Below are 25,930 nucleotides of genomic sequence, written 5' to 3' on the forward strand. Positions count from 1 at the left end.
CCGCGTACGTTCTGCCAATGAGAGCGCGCGTTATTCAGTAGGCTGGATTTCCGGGCGGTAGTATAAACTGCGGCCCAGTCACTATTGGGCGCGTGCGATTTGAGTCAACAGCTGCGTTCGTGTGTTCATTTTCCTTACGCACCGTCACCTAAAGGTAACTAAAATTTAGTTATCGTTTACAAATGGATATATTTCTTCGTAACGTATTTTTTTTTAAATGTATATAACGTTGTGGGTTTATTCAACAGGGAGGTTTCATGTGTGATCGAAGCGTTGTGTCATTGAGCGCGTTAGCGGTGCGTGCTAACTGAAGCGCGTGTGAGCGCGTTTATTTTCTGAAGTTATATGTATATTTTTAAAACGATATCTCGTTGTCGGGGGCGGTAAACCGCGTGAAACATAAGCCCGCGTGGGGTTTTAGTTAAAAAAATGTTTTGGCTTTTTTCCGTCATGTGTAGCAGTCGCTAAACGCCGGCCCATTGTCCGCTACGCATTTGTTACATGGCTTCTACAATTAAACCAATTTCTGTGTTGCTGATCGACACAGTGTCGTGTGTCGTGATCCCGTTTCTCTGCAGCATAGAAATTCGCTTGATTGCTTAGGAAAAATTATTAGATGTTGATTTGAGAGCCTCTTTTGGATGTTGGTGGTTGAGGCCCATAGAAACCTGTTTCACTGAACGCGCTGCCTAGTAACAAAAGGTACCGTGGTATTACCATGTTTCTTTTGGACTGCTTTGGCTTTTTGCATTTTTACTTGGGTCAAAGAAACTTTTTAAATGTCTACATCAAAATACATTTTACGAAAGTGGTTTTATATGTATAGAAATCATATTAAATTAGGGCTGGGCGATATGGCCCAAAAAATGATCACGATGATTTTTTCCATATCAGTCGATATCGAAAATTATCACGATGCGTGTCAAATCTTTATTTCTTTCAAGTTTAAAGCCAGATTTTTGCTCAATAGTGAAAGTTGTAGAAACCAGACCTTTAATTTCTTAATATCTAAATAAAATTTTTTATTTCTTAATAGTTTCTGCATGTTCTGATGAGTGATAGTTTCAAATCAAGAAACCGGGTTGGGTTGCCTGTTTTTTGGTTTTTATTTTTATCTTAGAAATGCACATTTTATAGTAGATTGAGTTAGGATGCAGAGGTAAATCTGTAAAAATTGTAGCAATCAGTGTCTTTTTTTTTTTTAATATATGCTTGTGTATATATTTAAGACTTTGAGAACTACTTAATTATCAATTTGCATGTATGTTCATTCAGTATAAAGTATGATAGCATTGTTCATTGGTAGCACCAAAGTACTTCTCGTAAAATGGCAGATTATTGTACATTTGTGACTTTCAAAAGTGTGTCTGTGCGCAGACTGGTTTCTGGGTTTGTTTACATGGTTTCACTCTTGTATATTTAATTTCATGCCGTAGATGTAGACTTAAACTAACCTTCTCCAGGCTTGGTCCACTTTCTTAATGGTGGTCCTGCCATTGAGCCATGTATGTGCGAGTCGTCTGAAGGTGTGATTTTTATTTATTTTTTTTAATTGCTCACTCCTTTTCTCTCCAGAATGGCTGAGAATGATGTTGACAACGAGCTGCTGGATTATGAAGAGGACGATGAGCCTCAAGGAGCCCCGGAGAGTGCTGTTCCAGTGGGCAAGAAGGAGGTGAAGGGCTCGTACGTGTCCATCCACAGCTCTGGCTTCAGAGACTTTCTGCTCAAGCCGGAGCTGCTGAGGGCCATCGTGGACTGTGGTTTTGAGCATCCGTCTGAAGGTAAGAGACTCTGAGAGGCTGGTTCTCCTAATGTGTATGTATGTGTGACCCTGGACCAGTCTTAAGTTGCTAGGGTATATTTTTAGCAAAAGCCAAAAATACATTGTATGGGTCAAAATTATGCATTTTTCTTTTATGCCAAAAATATTAGGATATTAAGTTAAGATCATGTTCCATGAATGTATTTAGTGAATTTCGTACCGTAAATATCAAGACTTAATTTGATCAGTAATATACATGGCTAAGAACATTTAGACAACTTTAAAGGTGATTTTTCTCAGTGTTTAGAATCTTTTTTTTTTTTTTTTTTTTTTTGCACCCTCAGATTCCAGATTGTTGCATCTCGGCCAAATATTATCCTAACAAACCATACATCAATGGAAAGCTCATTTATTCAGCTTTTTCTTCAGATGTAGAAATCACGAAATTTGAAAAATTGACACTTATGACTGGTTTTGTGGTCCAGGGTCACGTGTATTTATGTTCATTAGCATCTTAAGTAAACTTCCTGTGTGTTTTATAGTGCAGCACGAGTGCATCCCGCAGGCTATTCTTGGCATGGATATCCTGTGTCAGGCCAAGTCTGGTATGGGAAAGACAGCCGTGTTTGTGCTCGCTACCCTACAGCAGATCGAGCCGGTGGACGGACAGGTTAGTGTATCCGTTTTGGTTTGTGATGAAACCATTAGAACTGTTGTGTGGTATTAGTTTGGAATTACTAAACTCAGTTTCCCAAACTGGAGTTTGTGGGGTGATGAGAGAAGCTAGTAATTCATTCACTTAATTTATGTGTATATGTTTGTTTATATGTTCTACTGAACTTGTGACCATTAATTGCTGTCAGATAGCTGTGAACCGGTGACTATTTCATTGTAGAAATGTTAAATTAAAATGAATTATTTTAAAATGTTCGCCATGAAAATAGCCTTGATGCTGGCATGGCGTTTAAAAAGTGAATGAATGGTGTTAAATTACTCTAATATTAAAACTTTTATTTTTTAACCAGGATCAAAAAACTTCTTGAAGATTAAGTTTTATTTGTGCATGTTTTGTTGTTGTATAGCCTAAATGAACCAACTTAACAATTTAGTGATTTTAAATGTAGCATTATGGTATTTCAAATTAACAACACAATCAGTAAAACCAACATTAAGTTTTATTTATCTGCATGTTGTGACCTGAAACAGAACCATCAATGTGGGTTTAATGTTATTGACAGTCATAACACAATTAAAAATTAATAAATTGGTTTAGAAGTCTTTTAAAATAAAACTTGCAGAAGATCATTTTATTACACCTACTAAAACTTAATTTTTTTTCTTCATGGTTCTCTGTTGGTTAATGTCAGGTTACATGAAAATTATTCAAATATTAACCTTAAATCTTAGGAGGAAGAAGATATTTTAACACAAAGGATGTGAAATCTGGTAACTCTAGCATAATTTAGGTACTTGTGGTTTAACGATCTGTGGCCCTAATAACCGTTTTATCTGTAACATGAGAACCTTAAGCTTGTAGAAGATGAAGTTGCCTGTGTTTTCCTGTGATTCAGGTGTCTGTGCTGGTCATGTGTCACACGCGTGAGCTGGCCTTTCAGATCAGTAAGGAGTACGAGCGTTTCTCCAAGTACATGCCCACCGTGAAGGTGGCAGTGTTCTTCGGCGGCATGTCCATCAAGAAGGACGAGGATGTCCTGAAGAAGAGCTGCCCTCACATCGTGGTCGGCACGCCGGGACGAATCCTCGCTCTGGTCCGAAACAAAACCCTGAACCTGAAGAACGTCAAGCACTTTGTTCTGGACGAGTGTGACAAGATGCTGGAGCAGCTGGGTGAGTGTTTGACAAAAGTCTGCTCAGAGCTGTGGTGAGCTGGGTCTATGATTAAAATGATGTTTTGCTGTTAGATATGAGACGTGACGTTCAGGACATCTTCAGACTGACCCCTCATGAGAAGCAGTGCATGATGTTCAGCGCCACCCTCAGCAAAGAGATTCGGCCCGTCTGCCGCAAGTTCATGCAGGATGTGAGTAACGCTTGTTTCTTTAAATCAGGTCTCAAACTCCGTTCCTGGAGGGCTCCACCCAGCTCCAAATCACACCTGCTTGGAAGTTTCTAGTGATCCTGCAGAGCTTGATTAGCTGGATCAGGTGTGTTTGATTAGGGAACCTAGGGAAGCTAGATGAATTTTATGAAGTAAGTTATTTAATATAAAAAATATTATGATTTAAAGTTTAAAATTCAAATGCATTATTTCTCATCTTCATTGACTTGGTCAGTATAAAAAAGCCCTGTTAGTTGTTAATGCATAACCTATTAATGAGCAGCACATTTGTTCAATGTTAAAGTAAGCAAAACACTTTTCTTCTTGGTTTAAGTAATTAACTAAAACTGAATAACAAACATGCAACAATTCCACTAAAGTGAAAAGCAAATATAACTGAAAACCATTCCAAATATTAGCAAATTAATAGTATATCAGTTATATTATTAATTTCCTATTTCTTATTGTTAGATTTTAGCAGAAACACTCTGTGCCCTTTTGCCCAGAAGATGCGCTGATGTGTGCTGAGCTTGCATTTGTCCTAAACTTTGTCCTGATTGCTAAACGGACACAGTTCCATATTTAGATGATTTAGATGTCTGTGTCTGATATGATCTTGTGATCATCCAATGGTGTAACTTCTCGTTTCGTATATATACTCCCTGATGGCTTAATAAATGCGGAGCTTTGGATAAATGGGACACTTGAGTCTTGTCTTTAATCACTGCCTCCCGGGTACCCGAAAGGTTTCTCCTCTTTGTGCATCCGAACAAACCTGACTGCCGATCTTGGTATTTGTTAAGAGTTAGATTCTAACACTTATTTTAGTATGCTCAAAACAGTGTGGTGAAAACATGGCAGTTTAAAAAAATAATTATATGTTTTATTTAAAGTCTTTGGGTACAGTGTGTTTTATGGAAGTTATCAGACCCGTATTAAGCCAATTGGGCCTTTAGAAGTAAAATTGTCAGGCTGAAATTGTAACTTTATTACCCAACTATATTAGTACTGATGATTTCTTGAGACTTAAGGTCCTTGCACACGGAGTCCCAGACTTTCTTATGCATCTTCATATTTGTCATTTCTAAAACTTCATCACGCACTGAAACCTTGCACAGTGAGTCTGAGTATTAATCCACTGAGGAAAATTCTTCAAGCAATGAGGATGATTGTTTTCCTCGCTGCTTAAAAAGATAAGAGGAAATATTGGGTCCATCCAATCCTGAGATGGAGAGGAAAGAGTTCCCCCTCCTTATTAAGGAGCAGCGGGATTATCACGAGCGATTCAAAGTTTACTTCAGGATGTCAGTGGCTTAGTTTCATGCTTTGCTAGTGAAACTGTAGCCACCTATTAAAGACCACCAATTTCTGTGAACTCTGTGTGCAAGGATCTTTACAGTGCTTTGTGCTGCGAGACGAAGTGGATCAACTTGTCAAACGGCATTCTGGATTTAGGCGTTCGCTTGTACAGTGGCTCTCAATTGTTGAAACGCCTCTCAAAATGCTTGCTACAGATGTGAAAAATGCAGAAAATGGAACGTGATCTGAATTTTTATGACGGACAAAAGTTTTGGAGGCGGTGTGTAAACGCGATTGACACAACGTGAAGTCGTAGTTTTATTTTTTTGTTTTAGACTGAAGTGTGCAATGACCTTTGCTTTAATGCATATAGAGCATCCTGTCTGATGTTTGCTGTCTGTCTTCAGCCGATGGAGGTGTTTGTGGACGATGAGACGAAGCTGACTCTTCACGGTCTGCAGCAGTACTACTGCAAACTGAAGGACAGCGAGAAGAACCGCAAGCTCTTTGACCTGCTCGACGTGCTGGAGTTCAACCAGGTGAGTTTAGCACTTAACGCTCATTTGAGTTTCCAAAGCCACTTGCAAATGAGGAACATAAGCAAATATTTTGTAGATCAAACCTGACCCTGTTGACTCCAATTTCATTGTGGTTTGTCAGTGCATGATTTTCCAAATCTGTGCTTTTTTTTTTTTTTTCTTTCTCTACACTTATGTTCCCTGTAGAATATAGTTGGTCAGAAATACTTAAGCTCAAATGCATGATTCATGTTCCTGTGGGTAATTCTGCTGTTGTCCTGCAGGTGGTGATATTTGTGAAGTCTGTTCAGCGTTGTGTGGCGCTTTCACAGTTACTGGTGGAGCAGAACTTCCCCGCCATCGCCATCCACAGAGGAATGGCACAGGAAGAGAGGTGTGTGTACTTGTTTAGGCTGAATGTCCTGTTATGTAATGAAATATCATCACTGTTGACTGAGGACATTGCTTGTTAAAGAAATAAATCCCAAAAAATACAAATCATAAATGTAGAAGTCTAGTGTTTTGCACAGGTTTATTTAGGGGTAGGAGAATATAATTAGCCTGATTTAAAAACAATGGAAGTCTACAAAACTAACTAATAGTCAAACGACATTAGCACTAGTCTTAGCATATGCCCTTGATTCCCTGGTGTTATTAAAAGAAAGCAAGGATTGCCAAGTGTTTATTTTTGTTAGATGACCCCCTTTGAGCTTTTTTTTTTTAAATACTATTTTGGTTACGTTAATGGGCTCATGACATGCAAGTGCACTCTTTTGAAAAATTATTTTAAAACCTCTGACATTGACAAGTTACATCAACATGGTGTATATTGAAGTCTTAGATTTCACATTTAAACATGATTTTAAAAAATACTGTACATGTTAAGTAACATCTATAAAACATTACTGTAGTAAATACCTGTTCGCTTATATAAATGTTTTAACCCCAGATGATCACGTGTCCATGGCTGGAGTTCAAATTTAGAGTTTCAGCCAACAAATAAATACAGCCTCTTTATAGCTCAATGGACTTTTTTTTTTTTTTTCCTCTTTCTTAGTCAGTTCAGGGAAACCCAGATTTAAAGTTACAATCCTTAAAGGCACAAAATGCATTAAATTGGATGCCCGTTTAATTCTTTTTGACTGTAGTTATTGCTAACTCGTTAAGAATATAGAATTGTTTTCCCATGAGTCTCTTTCCTTTCCAGCAACAATTTCTGTACTTCCTCATGCATTTGTGATTAGCTCTTCACTGTAGTTAACAACTTGTTGCGATGTTCATCTCCTTAATCTCACTTTGGAGCTCTTGAATGTTGTTCTTAAGATGCGCCATTTAGTCATTGGATATTTAATGCACATAACTGAGTCTCATCTCTGCTCGCAGGTTGTCTCGGTATCAGCAGTTTAAAGACTTTCAGAGGAGGATCCTAGTGGCCACAAACCTTTTTGGGCGAGGAATGGATATTGAGAGGGTCAACATCGTCTTCAACTACGACATGCCAGAGGACTCTGACACGTATCTCCACAGGGTACGTATCCATGTAGTTGCCACAAGAGTTTCATATCTCTGAAGTGGCACGTCTCACGGTCTCGTCCCCGTTCTCAGGTGGCTCGTGCGGGTCGCTTCGGCACCAAGGGTTTGGCTGTCACATTTGTGTCAGATGAGACCGACGCAAAGATCCTGAACGATGTGCAGGACCGATTCGAGGTCAACGTGGCTGAGTTACCGGAGGAGATTGACATTTCCACTTACAGTGAGTCTTGGGTCTCGTCTTATTATACCCGTTAAGGGTTTTGAGCATGAAGAAATAAACTCTGATAATCTGCTTCCAAATTTAATGTAACCTGATGAGTGTGGTGAATTAATAACAGTAATGGTGGTGGATGCTGATGTGGTTGTTGAAGTGAGGCTAGATATTTTGAGGTTATTAGCGTTTGCTCTCTCAGTGGGTTGGACGTATAAGTTGCAAAGTTAAACTAGACCCCCAAACTTAACTACTATCCCCAATAGCTATATTCACTGTGCTGGTGTATCGTCCTTCCCAGTTTAAAAAGTTTGGTTTGTTTTCCATTGGCTTCTTGCCAAATGTTTTAAACCCTCAGTGACTGGGTGAAAGAATAGCGTTTGTGGTGTTTGGAATGACGTTTGTCTCTTTCTCTGTGCAGTTGAACAGTCCAGATGAAGGTCTTGGTGTTTCCAGAATCGCAGCTGTTGGATCACGGCAGGGCACAGAACCTCCGTTTTTAAAGCCTCCTTTTTACCTCAAACCCACAATTGTTTTTACTGCTTCTCTCGGAGGACCGGGCGAGTTGTCTGTTTTACGATTTTGTCCTAAAATCATGTTGTGTTTTGGGTTTTAATGAAATTAAAACTTTTTATATACTACACCTTGACTGGCTGTGTTTGTCCTCTGAGAATTGTCACTGTATGAAAGTGGTTTGTAGTTTCCAAATGCTTTTAATGTAATGGTTTACTCTGAAATCTTTCCAGATATAGTTCTGTTAAACTTGCAGGCCAGTGTCGTAACCTCCATTGTTTGAGGTTGAGACTTGTGTGGTTGCAAATTACTGAAATGTCAACTCAAAATAAAAACCAGCCTTTTTATGAAAAGAAAAAAAGAAATGGGCTTTTCTTATTTCCAAACAAAGTCCTCTTTGTAGTTCATCAAATGAATGTCCAGCCGGTAACTGACGGGACCATTCCAGAATTCATCTGTGAATGTAGTTTTCCATTAATTACATGTGTGTGTGTGTGCTATATTATGGTGACCAATTTTTTTTAGAAACTAATTTTCACATGAAATGGTAGCTTTGTAATTGTGCAAAAGTTCTGTTCAAAATGTTACTTGGTTGATAATATCTAAGCATTAGGTTTTATTGCACTCAAACACCGAGTTTGACTAAGCTGTTAAAATGGTTACAGCTGTAAACCACTACACCTTAGTATAATATATTTAAAAAATAAAAATCACACACCTGCAGTGAGTCATTTTTACAAGCCAGTTTATTTGATGAATGGTGAGTGGTTGTCCTCTGTGCTAAGATTTAAAACAAATGAGGAACTTATAATACAATACCATTTCAGACCAGAATCCAAGTAAATATTTTCAATGGTGTATTTATGAAGCATTTAACCATGTTGGCTGCTCAATGTAACTTCCTGATATATTCCACTCGAGACTTTGTTTACAAGGCTGTACAAATTTTAATAAAAAGCATACAAACCTCAGCTATGATTAAAACAGACTGATTGCAATAATTCTTGATTGGTAATCCGAGAAACAGGTGAAAATCCCACAGACGCACATTAAGGACCAGAAGATCGCCGCTCTTTTCGCGCCAGACGGGAAGAAAACCCCTCGGGGGTACGCAATTTCCTGTGCTTAATTACCAAGGTACCATGCATAACGAAATTAAATTTAAAATTTAAAACTAACTAGGTATTTGCGACAGTTTCCCGAACCGTAAATTCGCGCCTCCGTCGTTTGAATCGCGTTGGTTCAACCGTCACGCGCAGACAGAGGTAACTTCTAATAACAAATGATTTTGATTAGTGTCAGATTATGATAGTTAATTAGCACGAAACAACAGAAAGCTGTTGATTTTCCATCAAGTTTGCATGCAGCATGTAATTGGCAGTTTATTCAGTCAACACCTTTCCAGAATGTACAAAAAAAAAAAAAAGCTTTTATAAAGAACATGTATCTAAAATGTAGAAATGCCATTTTACTCATTTGAGATTGGGAATTCAAACGAAATGCAACTAAAAATAACAATTACAGTGACAACATGGTTTCTCCCTTTCAAAATTGTATTTATTTTTTTTGTCTCAAAGCCTGTTCAAGCTCATTCTTCGGGGCAGATGGTGCGACATCACCTCCGTCAGTTCATGCACCGATGCCAGGCAGAAATAGAGACTGCTGCATTATAAAACACATAGACACCAGTGCCGTTTGCACGAGGCTCTGCCATCACATGGTAGATTACAGACCAGCATTTGAAGGAACAGTCCCACCCATTACTTTCAAATTACATGTTTACATCAGATGCTGGTGTTTTAAACATATTTTTATTGCAAACCAAAGGGTTACTGGGTTTCTTTCTGCCCCCAAAGAAGAGGATTGTAATTAGCCGGGAGCAGAGGAGCCGACATTTTGACGCCAGGGAGCTGCGGCACTTGGCAAATATCCCTCGGTGAGTTGACGGAGTCATGGGCTCACAAAACCATCAATCTCAGCGTCGAGTCCACAAGCAGCTGAGTCAAACCTTGGGTAGCTTAAACCGGCTTCCTGATGAGTTTCCCTCATATTTGCCAGCTGTTCTTTGAACGTCAAGGCAAAGCAATCACTACAGAAGAAGTAAAGACCAGCCCTTGTGAAGCTGAGAGTCGGTCCCACCACATTTAAGCATCTAATCAGCATCCCGCTGAGGCAATTTTTTCCTTTAAACCTGTTTAAAGTCTTATTTAGATTGTGCAGGTGCCTCAGAATGCATCACTGTTCGTGGTAAGGACCAGTCAATCAGAAAATCCATGGTATATATTCACAACTGGGATTCATCCCATCCTGGATCCTCGCGGTAAGCACATCTACTCTAAGGCTCTCGGCACAAGGGATTGGAAACCCAAAATTGCCTTTTTCCACATGGATTTGCATTATAATAAGGTCTCGGCCTAGCGTCTACTCAGAGTTACACTTTGAAACGCTACTCTATTGGATGGGGAAAGACACGGGGGCGGGTCTTTGGACAAACAAGATGTTAATCAACAAACTTGTGCATGTCGCCATACAGCCAACGTTGGGGCGGGAGCGCCGCATCGTTCAGGTGGCCACATTCGTCGTTGCATTTACAGGACTGCACAAACATGACGGCCCTCTCGAAGTGCTCTCCGTCAGGGCAGGCGAACAGCACGGGGGCCGTCCGTGTGCGGCGGGGCGAGCAGCATCGCCCATCCAGACATGTCCCGCAGTAGTTGGGCCGATATAGGCGTGTGCTGCGGCAGCCAGCGTAGCGCAGACGCAGAGGCTCTGGAGACTTCTGGGTACGAGAGCACTTCCTCCCCTTCTGTTAAACAAAAACAAAAGGCAGGTTACGTTCTGCAACAGAAAACAAGTGTGCTGTGATAACTTAAGTGGGCTGAGGGGCCGTTTATTCGACACCGTTTTCAACTAAGAATGGGAAACTTTTTGCCATTCATTTTAATGACAGCAGTGTTTTGGTGGCCAGAGAATGCGAAATTTTGAAAACGGGTTTCAAAGTGCAAGTATTTGAAAATGATATCCTTATCGTAAACATCAAAACCACAAATTTGCGAAATTTGTCATACACATTATGTGTTCCATCAGTCGTGTTTCTTTACAAAGTCGTATCGCCAACTACTGGCCTGGCATGCATAATACAGCGTTTTTAGTCGTTTTCAGAAACACATAAATGGGGATCATTTTGATAACATTGTCTTCTGTTTTTAGTACATTGTTGTCGTGTAAACCGACCCTAAGACAATGCAGAGTCACAATGAAACATCACTTGAAGCACCACAGAAATTGATGTCTTGATTTTCCTTTTTCTTTTTTTTTTAGATAAATAAAACAAATGTAAAATTTCTAAAAATCAAAAACAGGATAAATTAACTAGAGATGCAACACTGCATTTGTTTCTTTAATATGAATGTATTTAGTCTTACTGCATTGACAGATATTTCATGCTGGCAATTATGTGTTCTTGTTTTAATCATAAACTCACTTAATTTTGATAATTTTCTGAGACAACAAAAATTCTTACATCATTTTGCACTTCCAGTAAACATATGTTTAATTAAGAATGTTAGACATTTGTACTAGGAGTACAAGATAAGAATACTGAGGACGAACAGCACTATCTGCAGTGAAAATGTCACAATTTAAATACAATTTTACGTTACATCATGCATGTTAACATGTTTACCGCTAAAGTATACTGCTGCTGCTGTTCAAGCTACTTCCACATTCAGAAACATACCTGATACCTAATAATATTCAAAAATAAGCAATGCTTTAAATAATGTCAAAAATCGACATGTTGCTTGCACATTGGAAAACACTGCAAGATCAACATTTCCATAGTGAAACGTGACTAAAAGAGCCAAAGGCCAAAATGATGATTGTATGGTTTAGATTTCTGGATTTAATTTAATGAATGTTTTCGTATTGGTTAGTACCAGTTTGGTGCTGGTGCACCAACATAAACATGTAGTTTAGAAGCTGGTCTTTTTGGTGAAGCAAGGAAGATTTCTCAAGGTATTTAAGCAAACATAAACCGGTCTTTTCAGCAGACCTTGTGGTAATTCTGCAGATAATCTCTGGTATGATTACCTTTATTGGCACAGCCACAGAACTACAGGGACGAATGTTGCAGAGTCTGGTTTCCTTCAGCAGCTTGCACTGCGCGTTCTCATTGGTGACCCGAGATGAAACACCCATCCCGCAGCTGCGTGAACAAGGCGTCCAGCTTGTCGTCTGCACAACACATTGCCGTCCGGCTTGCTTCCATGCTAGGAAGAGTGAGAGAGATGGGGTAAGTTAGTACACAGGCACCATTCAGCCAACAGGGAACACTGACGCACAGAGAAAGTGATTACGGCGTGCAGGGAAACAGCTGCCTGACAGAGGCACCGTGTGTGGGGCTGGTTCACAAGGATCTCGTGGAAAAGAAGCAGCGGGCACCTAAACACAGGCACCCACACAGAAGCGCATGCAGGAGGAACTGCCACAGCTCACATTGGGACTGATTGTTAATTGAACCGAAACCCAAAAGCAGCCAAAGGGGGCGTTCACACAGGACACATTCTTGCACTCTGCTGCACTATTTTTAATTGTTGATTTATGTAAACATGCTAAACAGACGTCATTGATGGTAGCGATCACAGCCTGAGCCAAGGTTATTATACTTAACTTAAACTAAAACTATGAAAAACACACTTTTTTTCTTTTACTTGAAATAAAATCTAAAGCATATTAAGCCTATTTAATGTTTAGGCTTCTTAAATCTCATTTTCATTTAGTTTAACTTGAAGTATTGCAATGAACTCCACGTTTGACGCCATGTCAAGTTCTAAGAAGTTAAGGCAAGACTCCACAGGTAAATATGGGAAAGATGTCACTAATAGATATAATCACACTTCCCTAGTTGATTAATGACAGTTCTTTAAAACAATTTGAATGTTTTCTGAAAATGTGTGTATAAATGAGCCAGTGAGGCAGTACTACTACTTAAATATGCACAGATAAATCTGAACACTGGATAACGCCAGGTTCAAAATTCTTGTTTCATTTTATTGACAAATTAGAGGGGGTTTTTGATTACCAGAAAATTGATAATCAGAAAATACTTTCACTGTTTATGGAATAAAATGTTGTGTAAATCAGTATTAATGATGTATGAACAAACCCCTCAAAAACAAAGCAAAAACCTTCAGAATATAGAGGTTTTCTTTCCACTAGTCTGAAAGAAGACATTTTATGGAAGCAAAATAGCCCAAAATCTAAAAATTGACAAGTTAAAGAAAAACAAACACTGATTTTGCATGTGGTGTCTTTCCTTAAAAGAATGGCCTCTTAAATAAGCATGCATTTACAAGTTAGTCTACACTGTTTTATGCTGCTTTGGAGCGGCTTTTGGCATGCAAGTCTAGTCTTAGTTAAGAAACTTTGTGGGGACACACAGAACAGTGCCCTCACCTGGCAAATGCTTTCGACTGCGTGGTTTGTCCCACTTTTTCTCCACCTCTATAAGTTCGTTGCTCAGGGAGTTTTTGGACTTGTAGGGGTACGGCTTTGGTCTGTGTTTCTTGTAGGTGTGCAGGTGAGGGAACAGATATGGAGGCGGCTGCGGCCGTCTGAACACTGGCGGGAGGACGGAGGACTCGCCGTGACAGTCTACGCTGAGGCAGCACTGGCCGGGGATTTTGACCAGTCGAGGTGCGGGACAGGATGGTGACGCCAGAGGAATATCGGTGGGGCAAAGGGGCACGCAGCCCACTGCCCCGTCGATACAGGTGCACTGGTGTTTGCAGCCCGCGCGGAAGTTTTCTCCATTCTGATACATGCGGCCGTTGTATTCACAAGAGCGGCCTTCCAGTTTGGCTGAAAAGACAAAGGAGAGACAGGAGCAGGACTTAATCGAAGGGAACTGATGTTAAAATTAGATCAAAAATTTAATTTTAGTTAAAGTTTTAGTAATTATAGAGTATTTTTTTCTGTGTAAAAAAAAAAAAAAATGTTGTCCAAGTTAGCAGCGAATGTTCTTAGAACGTTCTTCAAGGTTCTTCCAGTAATGTTAATAGAACATTCGTTCAAAACTTTAGCCGAAAAAGTCAATCGATTTATAAAAAAAAAAAAATAAAAACTAATATCAATAATTTCAAACTCAGTCTTCAAATTAATGTACAAACATCATAAAGACAGTATATTTTTAATATTTATTTAATGCCATCTTTTTATACTACTGATGTCTCTAGGAAATTGTTTCCCCTAATATTTAACCACTGACTAGCCATTCAACATTACGTTATAATTGAGAGCTATCAATTTTAACATTTATTAGACGTCACATCAAAACAATCTTCACATAAAGCCATTATAATAAATGTCATATTTACCTGTGCCCTCAGCAAGCAGGAAATATGCAGAAATTGAATAAAGTTATCAAACACTAAATTCTAAATTAAATATAGATGAATCCAAAAGTTATTGATTTCCTGTTTTTTTTCTTTTGATCTTTGATGAACAGACATTACAGCAGCTGGTTATTAGGTTATGTGGCTGCTATTACTTTAAGAGCTGCCGCTGCTGAACGTGACGTGGGATCTGACACGCATGCTCGTAGATTAATTTGTGCTTTAATATGAAATGATTCTACAGCACTTGCCGCCGTATTTGTGTGTGCAATTGAAAAGCACGCACTACGAGCACAGTATAACGGCTGACAGGACAGGGAGATTAATTTTTACCGACATATGGCCTGACAGCATCTCATCTGACTGCAGTTCCTCATCAACTGTACCGTTTCTGCACTCGTTTGACTCGACCCTGTGGAGTGCGCATTATAAAAGTCTTCTATGTGATGTGGTTATAAAGACGTTCTGCATCTAAATAAATGCAATTCTTGACAATAAAAGAGATGGAAGCAGCAGTTGTGAGTGTGGCTAACCCTAGCCCTGCCCCATATTAACCGCGCTAACTATTTTGAATGCTGTTAAACTGAAAAAAATTCATCGCCTGCGTTAACACACTAATTTTGACAGTTGTATTTAAAAGATGAAAAAAAAAAAAACAACTATATTTTGAATGTTCAGAGAACGTTCAGAAATAACATTTTCATAACCTATCAGTAACATTAGCAAATCGCTCTTGAAACATATATTTGTTAGCTAAGGTCTCATATTTTGTGTTGTTTTCCAGTAAAAATATCTAAACATTCTTTAGATAAACTCCCATTAATTTTGACGTCTTTTGAATAATTTGCATTGAATTATTATCCAGAAGATGACCTGCACAGCGTGACAGTAAGGGGTTAAACAGAGATTGACACTCTATCCTTTGCTTTTATGAGAGAGGCTCTATGTTTAGGGCAGAGTGGAATTTTGACTTGTTTACAATGTCGTTGAGTGTCAGATAGTCTTTGGGTGTGTGAGACGCCCCCTAAAACCCCCCTTTAGTCCAACTCAAATAACTGACTTAATATAGAAACTAGCCCAGTGCACAAAACATCCTCTGTATGAATGTGCATGTCTTAATAAAGATAAACCCTGAAGCCTACATCAGTCCTCTGTGTAACCTAAGTTAGAATTACATTATTCACCAGCTTGTCATTCAATTTATTATTTATGATCATTGTTGGAAGGTTTGGAAATTACTTTAATCCAAACCTTTCAATAAGTATATTATTATAATAAGTATATTTCAATAAATATAATCATTTTTGAAAATAAAATTAGAATAGAGTGTTTTCATTAGTTTTTTGACAATATATCCTATTGAAACAGGAAGTTTGGGTGGGACATCAAAGGTTTTGTTCATTTTTTGTACATTTCCAGTAGCCTTTAGTTTGTCGTAGCCAAACAAAACTTACACATTTAAAATAATTTGCATTAGAATATATTGTTATATTTATGGTAGTGCTATCAAATGATTAATCGTGATTAATCGCATCAAAAATAAAAGTTTTTGTTTACATAATATATGTATGTGTACTGCGTATATTTATTATGTATATATAAATACACACACATACAGTATATATTTTAAAAACATTCACGTGTATATATTTTAAAAACATTCACATGTATATATATATATATATATATATTTATATTCTTATATTATATATAAATATATTTAATGTTTAAAAATAACATTTTTCTTAATTATATACATGCATGTTTGAATTTATATATATATATATATATATATATATATATATATATATATATATATATATATATATATATGCACATAATAAATACACACAGTATACACACATTATGTAAACAAACTTTTATTTTGGATGCGATTAATTGTGATTAATCATTTGACAGCACTATGGTAATGAAAATGAATTCAAATTTAAGATGGGAATATTTAAATTCAAATTACACATTTTCATCATACATATTTTTATAATTAAATCATACTAATTCACCTTCCATATATATATATTATAATATTCAACAGGCAATTTTCGGTCAGTTTTATTTCGCTTTACAAATTCGCCCCCACAAATTTAGCAGAAGAATATTCAGCACATGGCACGATATTATATTTTTTATTTAGTGTTTTTTTTTTTTTTTTTTACAGTTTAACTTAATTGACTGTAACTGACTGTGGTAAAACTGTGAACGCAGGCCCCCGACATCACTGCCATCCCTGATACCGCATGTACATCACTATTTGATGTCTGCATTTACATCTGCAAGACGGATTTTTTTAGAGTGATTGCTCATCTGCAATACGTCTACAGGACGTTTCCCTTAGGATGTCAAATAGACGTCTAGGCTATTAGATGTCTTTAAGATGTTTATGATTTAGAATGCATGTAAAACTGTACACAGCAGAGGCTTTCCAGATCAAGTGATCTTTAACAGACATTTTGTAGATGTAGCCTATGTGTGCAATATCTGGGATAATGCTGAGATGCCTCGTTAGCCGTTCCGCTTATTCCTGTGGCAACTACAGACCCACGCATCTCTCAATAATAAGATAATCTCTGTTTGACACTTGCAGCTTCTATGAAGCTTCTTCTTCCAAAAAGCACAATGTGCTCTGATTGGTTTTTAGCAGTGCTAACATTCGTGCAATTATACAGAAGTCGTTTTTCGGTTCCACTTCTTTTACATTGTTTTTCTAAATCCACAGTAGTCAGATGTTTGACCGTTGCACTCTTTTGCATTGTCACATGCATGACACACACACACAAAAAAGGGAATGAAAAGTGAATGAAGTTGTTCCTCAAATTCTCTCTGAATGTCTTCTCTGGCGTTCTCTTTTATTACATGTAAATGATCTTTATTTAATCCAAGGTGAACATGATGGCGTTTGAGGCATTGCTGACCCTATGGCGACATCTTTGTGCCCTGAATATGTCACTAGTTTGCATCGTGATTTTTCACGTCATTTCTGTCAGGCAAAGCATCCAGATCTCTCAGAAATGACATTACAATCATTTCTAGATTTAAAATCAGCGGTACCTTGAGGATTTCAGTCCTTCTCACTGACTTGGTTTAGTCTGCTTCATATGGTCCCTCATCATGATCAAATCCATTTATGTTATGCTGTTTCTCTGTATGTGTGAGACTCGTGCATTTCTCCAAACATTACATTTGTCCGTATGGCCTTTTTTTGTATTCACATGTGTATTCTGCTAGTGACTAGCCTACCTTTTTTGGCTGAAAACAAACCTCCTCTTCACATGCTTCACTGATTCACCATCATTATTATCTTGTTCTGCTGCTAAATTAGTCTTTTCATTTAATTTTTCCCCCCCCCCACTCTTAGACTAGTTATTGACATTATACTTCTGCTTAAGTAATAAATGAGTTCTGGTATTTTTACTTCAGTACATTTACATGGACATCAATACTCCGATTTTAACACGATTAAGACAATACTCTGATTAAGAATTTACCACGTAAACAGATTTTTGATTACCTTAATCCGGCTAAATAAAAGTTACTAAAAAGAGGTGCTCTACCAACAAAAGAGGAGGTGCAACCAAAAATCAAAAAGCCATATCAATTGAAAAAGGTGCAACACTCACTCTTGAAGAGATGAAAACTTTATTAATTAAAATGACATGTCGGCCATTATCAAGGCCTTCATCAGATATCAAGAACAGCAGTACCAAACAATGCTTTGAACATTCTTGTGATCAGTAACAGGTGTGTCACTCTGCCAATTAGGGGAGTGGCTTCCAAACAAGTTTAAAGAAGAAGAAAAAACACGGGAAAGAAAAACATACCATAATCAATTTCCTGATTGAGACCTCTGGGAAATAATGTGTCTAAAGTAAAAATCCAGAAAGTCTCCCTAGATTTACGTTTCACAACAATATCACCTCCCTGACCTGCTGAATGAACTTGTTCAATACCAAAGTAGAAAAACTCATAAATAGAATGTGAATATTCTTTAAAATGTTGTGCTACCATCACCTTTTTCAATTGATATGGCTTAATCTGGCTAAATTCATAATCGAAGTAAACAGAAATCGAATTAAGACATGTGGAGTATTCCTATTTTCGTCGCATTATTGAAGTGCAGTACAGACACGACACACCTTAATCAAACTATTACCGGCGTGTAGGACTTTTCGCTGCATTTTGCGACAGGATACACACACGGCAGCGGTCAACCGTTTGACAGCAAATAAAAGAGCTTCAACACCGCCGTCGTCTGTATGCACGTACAAATAATTAACTGCACTTGAAGCTTTCATAAAATTAAAAATTAAACACCCAAAACTGTATATGGCATCATCACAAAGACGAACTACAGGTGCATCTCAATAAATTAGAATGTCGTGGAAAAGTTCATTTATTTCAGTAATTCAACTCAAATTGTGAAACTCGTGTATTAAATAAATTCAATGCACACAGACTGAATTAGTTTATGTCTTTGGTTCTTTTAATTGTGATGATTTTGGCTCACATTTAACAAAAAAACACTAATTCACTATCTCAACAAATTAGAATACTTCATAAGACCAATAAAAAAAATGTTTTAGTGAATTGATCTCGGTAAATGTTTCATGTTCAAAAATAAAATTTGTGAAAGTGACGTGGCCAAGTATCATTTATGCTGTGGCGCCCGGGGAGCAGTTGGGGGTTTGGTGCCTTACTCAAGGGCACCTCAGTTGTGGTATTAAGGGTGGAGAGAGCGCTGTACATTCACTCCCCCCACCTAATTCCTGCCGGACCTGAGACTCAAACTCACAACCTCACAACCTTTAGGTTACAAGTCCGACTCTCTAACCATTAGGCCACAACTTCCCCAATGACTTGTCTTTTCCACTTAATTTGACACTTTAGAAAGTTAATAAAGTAGGAAGTTGTAGTTTACGGTCAGCGATATCTTAATCTTATTTTATTCGCAAAAGATGTGAAATAATTTTGGTTTATTTTTAGTTATTTTTTGTTTTTAATAGAAATATCTGGCAACACTGCATCACTGCACTCAAACTAACAGTAATCAAAAAAGCCCATGGACAGGTTATTGCTGACAGGATACCACATTCGGTAAGGGAAACGCAAAAATGTCATGATATTATCTGTCAGAAACGTTATCAACGCTGTCAAAAACAGTATTTAACACCAGTACACAGATCTGTAGAACAAGTAGGTTACATAATGTAATGAAATGAAATGAAATACGCAAACACTAGCCATGAAGAAGTCTATGCTATGTCATTCAGTATAATGGTTAAAATTGTCAGAAATCATGTTATAAACATTCATAAGAGCACTAGACAAAGTTATCAGCTATATAGAAATGTTTTTTAATAAAAACTATAACAGTAATATATTGTTGCCGCATTAATAATAAACAACTGATAAAATTATCCACCCCTAACTATAGTACAGTATTAACAAATTCTGATGCAATAAATAGGGTATGATTTAAAAATGATCATCCCTCCAAACCAGAGAAAACATATTTCACAAATATCTACATGTCTGTGTTTATAGTGTATATAATGAGTTGTATTTGTATTTATTTGTTATTATAGTATATAGTACAGTGGTATACAATTATATTGTATACCAGTTGTCGTATCCCCCCCAGACCTCACAAATTTTCAAAGCCTGGCTACGGCCATGATTGGTCCTTATGGAAATGACCATGGAAATTGTCAGTAGCCTAAATCAACCGCAGAACTTTCCACTCCCATCAGTGGATTTGGGAGTATCTCATGCAAATTTGCCCTGTTTAGTAGATCTGACCATAAAATGCAATAATCGGTACTGGTTGAGTCTATTCCATTATTAACGTAGTTTCAACAGATTTGGGGAATCAGTAACTATGGGGACAAATACGTTTTCATGCAGGCTCAGTTGGAACTTTTTTGCTTCCAATCATTTAAGAACTATATTTTGTCTTCCCCAAGGTTGCCTTTGTTTTATGTTTGGTTTTAATTTCAAATCAATTTAGTTTGAGACTGGGATGTGGCAAAAAAAGAAAAGAAAAGAAAGAAATAAGAAATAAGAAAATAAATGACTAAATAAAAATAAAGTTTTTCACAGCACCATCATATCAGTAAACAGCTGTTTTTTTTATGTGTTTTTATTTTCTATAATTCCAGGATGAGCTCGAAGCAACACTCTATTACTTACATATGAATCTACAAGAAAATTAATGTACTAAAGAAGAGTTTGAGGAAACAGTTCAACACATTGAGGTGAGGAAACAGAATCAAGAGTCATTTTCATTACAGTTGTACAATTATACATTATAATTTGATAATGGATTCAACTGATTTTATTTAGTAAATGACAAAAATTAAACTTCTTTTGGATCTATGTTGAGTAAATCCATTCATGAATCCCATGGAAAAACAAAGAATCCATATTTTGAGGATTTTGTAGTTTTGGTTTATTTGCAATTTTATTTGCAAGTTGGTTTATTTGCAACTTGAGTGACATTTTAAATTACACCTCCATGTGGTACTTCAAAACGTTTTTTGAAAAAAAAAAAATAATAATTTGTGTGACTTTTTTTCTTTTCTTTTCTTTTTCTATCTGAAAACAGATCTTGGTGGGGTTACTTGTTGGCCAAAAACAACAAGTCAAGTCAAGTCAAGTCAAGTTGAGCTTTATTGTCATTCCGCTACATGCGGGGGCATACAGTGGAACAAAATGTCGTGCCTCACAGGACCACGGTGCTACATAAATACAGGCATACAGCAATGAAGTAAAACAATATAAACCTATACACAACTATCCTACTGATAGATACCTGTGTGTAGCACACTTCAATTGAACAAAAAAAGTTCCATAAGTTTCAGATGGTCCATGTTTCAGGAGGTAGGGGTTTGTATGGGGTTTCAGAGAGGGCGGGTGATTTGAGTTCAGGGCTCTCACAGCCTGGGGAAAAAGCTGTTGAGCAGTCTGGCAGAGCGGGCTCTGATGCTCGGTACCATCTTCCTGATGGTAGGAGCTGGAAGAGACTGTGGGAGGTGTGTGGAGTCCTTCACGATACTTTTGCTTTGCTGGAGCATCGTGTGAGGAAAATATCCAGGATGGAGGGAGAGGGGCACCGATGATCCTTGCAGCTGTGTTCACTGTCCGTTGGAGGGTCTTGCGGTCTGCTGCGGTACAGTTCCCGTACCAGACAGTGATGCAGCTGGTCAGCACACTCTCAATGGTGCCCCTGTAGAAAGTGGTGAGGATGGGTGGAGGGAGACTTGCTCTTTTCAGCCGGCGGAGAAAGTGTAGGCACTGTTGTGCCTTCTTGGAGAGTGACATGGTGTTGGTGGTCCAGGTGAGATCCTCTGTGATGTGCACCCCCAGGAATTTAGTGCTGCTGACTCTCTCCACAGTCGAGCTGTCGATGGTCAGTGGGGGGTGATCACCGGAGTTTCTTCTGAAGTCCATCACAACCTCCTTTGTCTTACTCACATTGAGGGACAGGTTTTTAGTGCCACACCATTCAGCCAGCTGTGCCACTTCCTCTCTGTAGTGCGTTTCATCGTTGTTGCTGATGAGACCTACCACTGTTGTGTCGTCAGCAAACTTGATGATGTGGTTGGAGCTGGACTTGGCAGTGCAGTCGTGGGTCAGCAGCGTGAAGAGCAGCGGGCTGAGCACACAGCCTTGTGGGGCACCTGTGTTCAGTGTGGTAGTGCTCGAGGTGTTGTGGCCGACACGGACTGACTGAGGTCTTCCGGTTAGAAAGTCCAGAATCCAATTACAGAGGGAATTGTTAAGGCCCAGCAGGTTTAGTTTGTTGAGGAGTACAATAATGAGGTTTGGAAATACTTTTTATCTCAGGTATTAATGATGTGAAGTGTTGATACTTGTCGATTGAGTTGATTGAAGTGAATGCGGTTTGATTTCAGTCTCAAACTGAGCACACAGAGCGTCAGATTAAACAGCAGTTTGAGAAGCTTCATCAGTTTCTCAGAGATGAAGAAGCTACAATCACTGCACTGAGGGAGGAAGAGGAGCAGAAGAAGCAGATGATGAAGGAGAAGCTGGAGGAGATCAACAGACACATCTCAGCTCTTTCACACACAATCAAAGACACGGAGGAGATGATGAAAGACAATGACGTCTGCTTTATAAAGGTCTGATTTCAGATTATTGATTGATTGATTGAGTTGTTGATGATAAATTGTGTGTTTGTTCTGCAGAAGTTTCCAGTCTCAGTGGAAAGGTGAGTGAGCTGGTGTCTCTAGTCTCTCTGCTTCTTAAATCAAAGCCACTGCAGTTCTGATCCGGAATGTTCTTCCAGAGTCCAGAACCCACAGCCGGATCCACAGATGGCTTCTGGAGCTTTGATTCTTGTGCCACATTACTTGGGGAACCTGCCGTTCAGAGTCTGGAAGAAGATGCAGGACGTTGTCCAAAACAGTGAGTCTGGAGACGATCTGTGCTCTTACACATACACTGGAAATCACACATAGGTGGACAGGTTTTACATGACACAGATTTTAGACATTTCAAATGATTAAGAAAAGATATCAAATAATCACAGAGGCATACATATTAACAAAAGCACATTGAGTAGTACTAAAAAAGAAGGCTGATAAACAGACTCTTTTGTTTAAGTATAAGTGCTTGAGAAAAAACAGATTTTTCTGATTCCTCCTATCTGCTATAAGATGCGACAATATTGTCAGGCTGCTGTGTCATTATTCTGATGTTATTTTAGTTATCAGTGTTGGGTGTAACGAGTTTTTAAATTACTTATCCACTGAAAAAGTAAAGAAATAGATTACTGTTCATTTTTAGGTAATTTAATTACAGTTACTTATAAAGTACTTACATACTGTTACATACAGTAAATAATTTCAACAGTTCTAAATTCAATATTGAATGTGAAATCTAAATTTACCGTCTAAAGATAAAATTGAAAGCAGCGGCTTTAACCCTCCATGCGCCAGCTCGTTCACTTTCAGATTTTCCCGATTCACAGAGAAACCTTAAATACTCAGATACAGATAAGACTAAAATCAATAGAATCTAAAAATCTTGAAGTGTCTACTTTTAAATTAACGAATTCAAATCGAAAACGAATATTCCTGATTATGTAATCCGTATGAAACTAAAGCGAGGTACAGTCTTTCCTTTATCTGAAAGCCTGAAGTGTCTACTTTTAAATTAACTAATTAAAATCGAAAACTAATGTTATCTGATTATGTAATCCGAATGAAACTGAGGTACAGTCTTTCCCGTATCTGAGCTCATCATTATATGCAGTCACCTGTGCGCAAACGCCCTCACCTAAATACAAAATAATAATAAAAAAGATTAAAAAAAAGAAATCAAGATTCATCTAATTTTCATCATTTTTGAAAGAAGACCTACTATGAGGAATTTACCTCATAAGAACAGCGTGATCTGACATGGCTTTATTCAGCAGAGAAGATCATTTCTGTCATTTACTCTTACCAATAGTTAATGTGTTATTTTTACATTAACCTGTACGGATTTTACTAGTTGGGCTTTTCCTGAACATCCAAACTGAAATGTATTGTTTTACTTTTAAGCTTTTTTGTTATTCAGATATTTTGCAGAGTATTTCTATTTGTTAACCAAAGAATGTTAAATTTTTTATTAAAAAAAGTTTAAGTATTACAGTTGTTTTAAAGCTAAAAGTCTAAACTATTCTACACTGTAAAACTGGTACAGTATTATTACTGTAATTGCTTTTACAGTATAATAATGGCTTTACTGTATTTTTATTTACAGTATTATTACCATATTTTCATTTGCAGTATTAGTGCTGTATTCCATGATTTTTACCACCCCATAAAAATCACAATAACTCATGAGAATTAGGTCTGATAATATTCTTTTTAACTGTTGAACATTTTCTTTTTAAAAGTACAAATTACAAGTCTTGATCTCTAGGATGAACTAGCTGAAAAAAGGGCATCACCACAGTCCCCTAGGCACTTTGTATCATGGCAAAACATACACATACTGAAAAGCAAAAACAAGAAAGTACACTAACAGTCAAAAGTTTTTGAATGGTAAGATTTTTGATGTTTTTAAAGAATTCTCTTCTGCTCACCAAGCCTGCATTTATTTGATCCAAAATACAGCAAAAGCAGTAATACTGTGATATACTTTTACTATTTAAAATAACAACTTTCTATTTGAATATATTTTAAAATGTAATTTATTCCTGTGATCAAAGCTAAATTTTCAGCATCATTACTCCAGTCTTAAGTGTCACATGATCCTTCAGAAATCATTCTAATATGCTGATAAACATTTATTATTAGGGGTTTAAGCACGTAGTGCATTGAAACCCTATTGTAATTGTAAGGATTTTTAATTTTTCTCTGATAAAACTGATTGTGCAGCCCAAACCGTAAGGTGTAGAGAGCTGAAACTTGGTCAGATTGTAGTAGTACTGCTCGCTACTCAGATACAAAGCCTCGCCCCAGTCGGCCTAATGTTGGTGCTACAGTGCAAAAAACTAAAATTCGACACATTTTTGGTCGTAGCTCGTACACCGTTTGTCGTAGACTCAAAATTTTAACATCGTTGCGATCCTTGGGTCAGCCCGAACAATACTGAGCCAGATTTTCTCTAAAGCGCACGTTTTTTTTATTTCAGTTATATCTGAGACCTACTTTTGCAAACTAGTCCTAGGTTTTTCACCTGATCGGAACCAAACCACTGCAGAAATATTGTCTGGACACTGAATATCAATAATTATCAAAAAGAAGTTTAAATTTAGATTTTCGCGCAAAACAGTACATCAATTAGCGTCTATGCTAGCGTTAGCCAAATGTTAAAAGCATACCTTTGGAACGGAATGAGATGTCTTCACCAAACTCGGTACAAATGTGTATGAGCTCAATATTTGGTGAAATAAAAAAAATTGCACAGCTCTGCCACTTGGTGGTGCTGTAAGAGGGAAAAACATAAAAACAGCTATAACTACACGACTGTTAGTCCGATCAACTTGAAAATTTGTATGCAGGGTCTTTATCCAATGTGCCATAAGTATCTATGAGGACACTGGCGTATCTAAAAAAAAACATGGCTGCCATTGGCCAAAGAAGTTTGAGCACCTATTAGACAAGGTTAACGGAGGTCGATCGAAACGAAACTCATTGGGCATGTTCGACTAATGGCCCTAAAGGTCTGTAAGAATTTTGAAAAAAATCGCCCACTAGTTTTTTGGCTCTGTAATCACGTGGTGTTTTACATATTCACACAATATGCATATAATTTGATAGATATCCTTATAATGAGCAACTTTGCCTCAAGAACCATTGCTGTCAATCAAATCATTCATTTATTATTCACAAATATGTTAAAAAACTACTTTTGCGAACTAGTCTCTGGTTTTTCACTCAATCTCAATCAAACCACTGCAGTAATAATCTCTTCACTCTCTAGATCAATAATTATCAAAAAATATTGAATTTTGTCCTTTGGTTAGCATCACACGTGTGATGTGTGGTGTGAAAGTCATTTAAAAAAGGGGGCGTGGCCACATATACCCAAAAGCCTATAAAACCTAAACAAAAATGTGAAACTTTACGAAAGTTGGTGAAAACGTGTCAGATGACTCTTAGCAAG

The 25,930-nt window shown here is 37.6% G+C and overlaps 2 protein-coding genes across 2 annotated transcripts; one reads left to right on the forward strand and one right to left on the reverse strand.

Annotated features, from left to right (window-relative positions):
• Positions 1–8,026, forward strand: ddx39ab (DEAD (Asp-Glu-Ala-Asp) box polypeptide 39Ab). Its single transcript, XM_058770603.1, has 10 exons — positions 1–154; positions 1,576–1,784; positions 2,308–2,435; positions 3,337–3,613; positions 3,688–3,806; positions 5,531–5,662; positions 5,926–6,035; positions 7,025–7,169; positions 7,247–7,394; positions 7,807–8,026. Exons 2-10 carry the CDS (start codon positions 1,577–1,579, stop codon positions 7,821–7,823), a joined length of 1,284 nt encoding a protein of 427 aa, XP_058626586.1. The 5' UTR covers positions 1–154; position 1,576; the 3' UTR covers positions 7,824–8,026.
• Positions 8,027–8,626: 600 nt separating this feature from the next.
• Positions 8,627–13,994, reverse strand: si:ch211-106h11.3 (CCN family member 1). The gene is made up of 3 exons (XM_058770604.1): positions 13,356–13,994; positions 11,991–12,169; positions 8,627–10,704 (listed from the first exon to the last, which is right to left on the reverse strand). The coding sequence occupies exons 1-3, from the start codon at positions 13,720–13,722 to the stop codon at positions 10,399–10,401; spliced, it is 852 nt and encodes a 283-aa protein (XP_058626587.1). The 5' UTR covers positions 13,723–13,994; the 3' UTR covers positions 8,627–10,398.
• Between the last annotated feature and the right edge of the window lie 11,936 nt (positions 13,995–25,930).

Source organism: Onychostoma macrolepis, chromosome 03 (genome assembly GCF_012432095.1).
Source record: "Onychostoma macrolepis isolate SWU-2019 chromosome 03, ASM1243209v1, whole genome shotgun sequence".
Taxonomy (NCBI): Eukaryota; Metazoa; Chordata; class Actinopteri; order Cypriniformes; family Cyprinidae; genus Onychostoma; species Onychostoma macrolepis.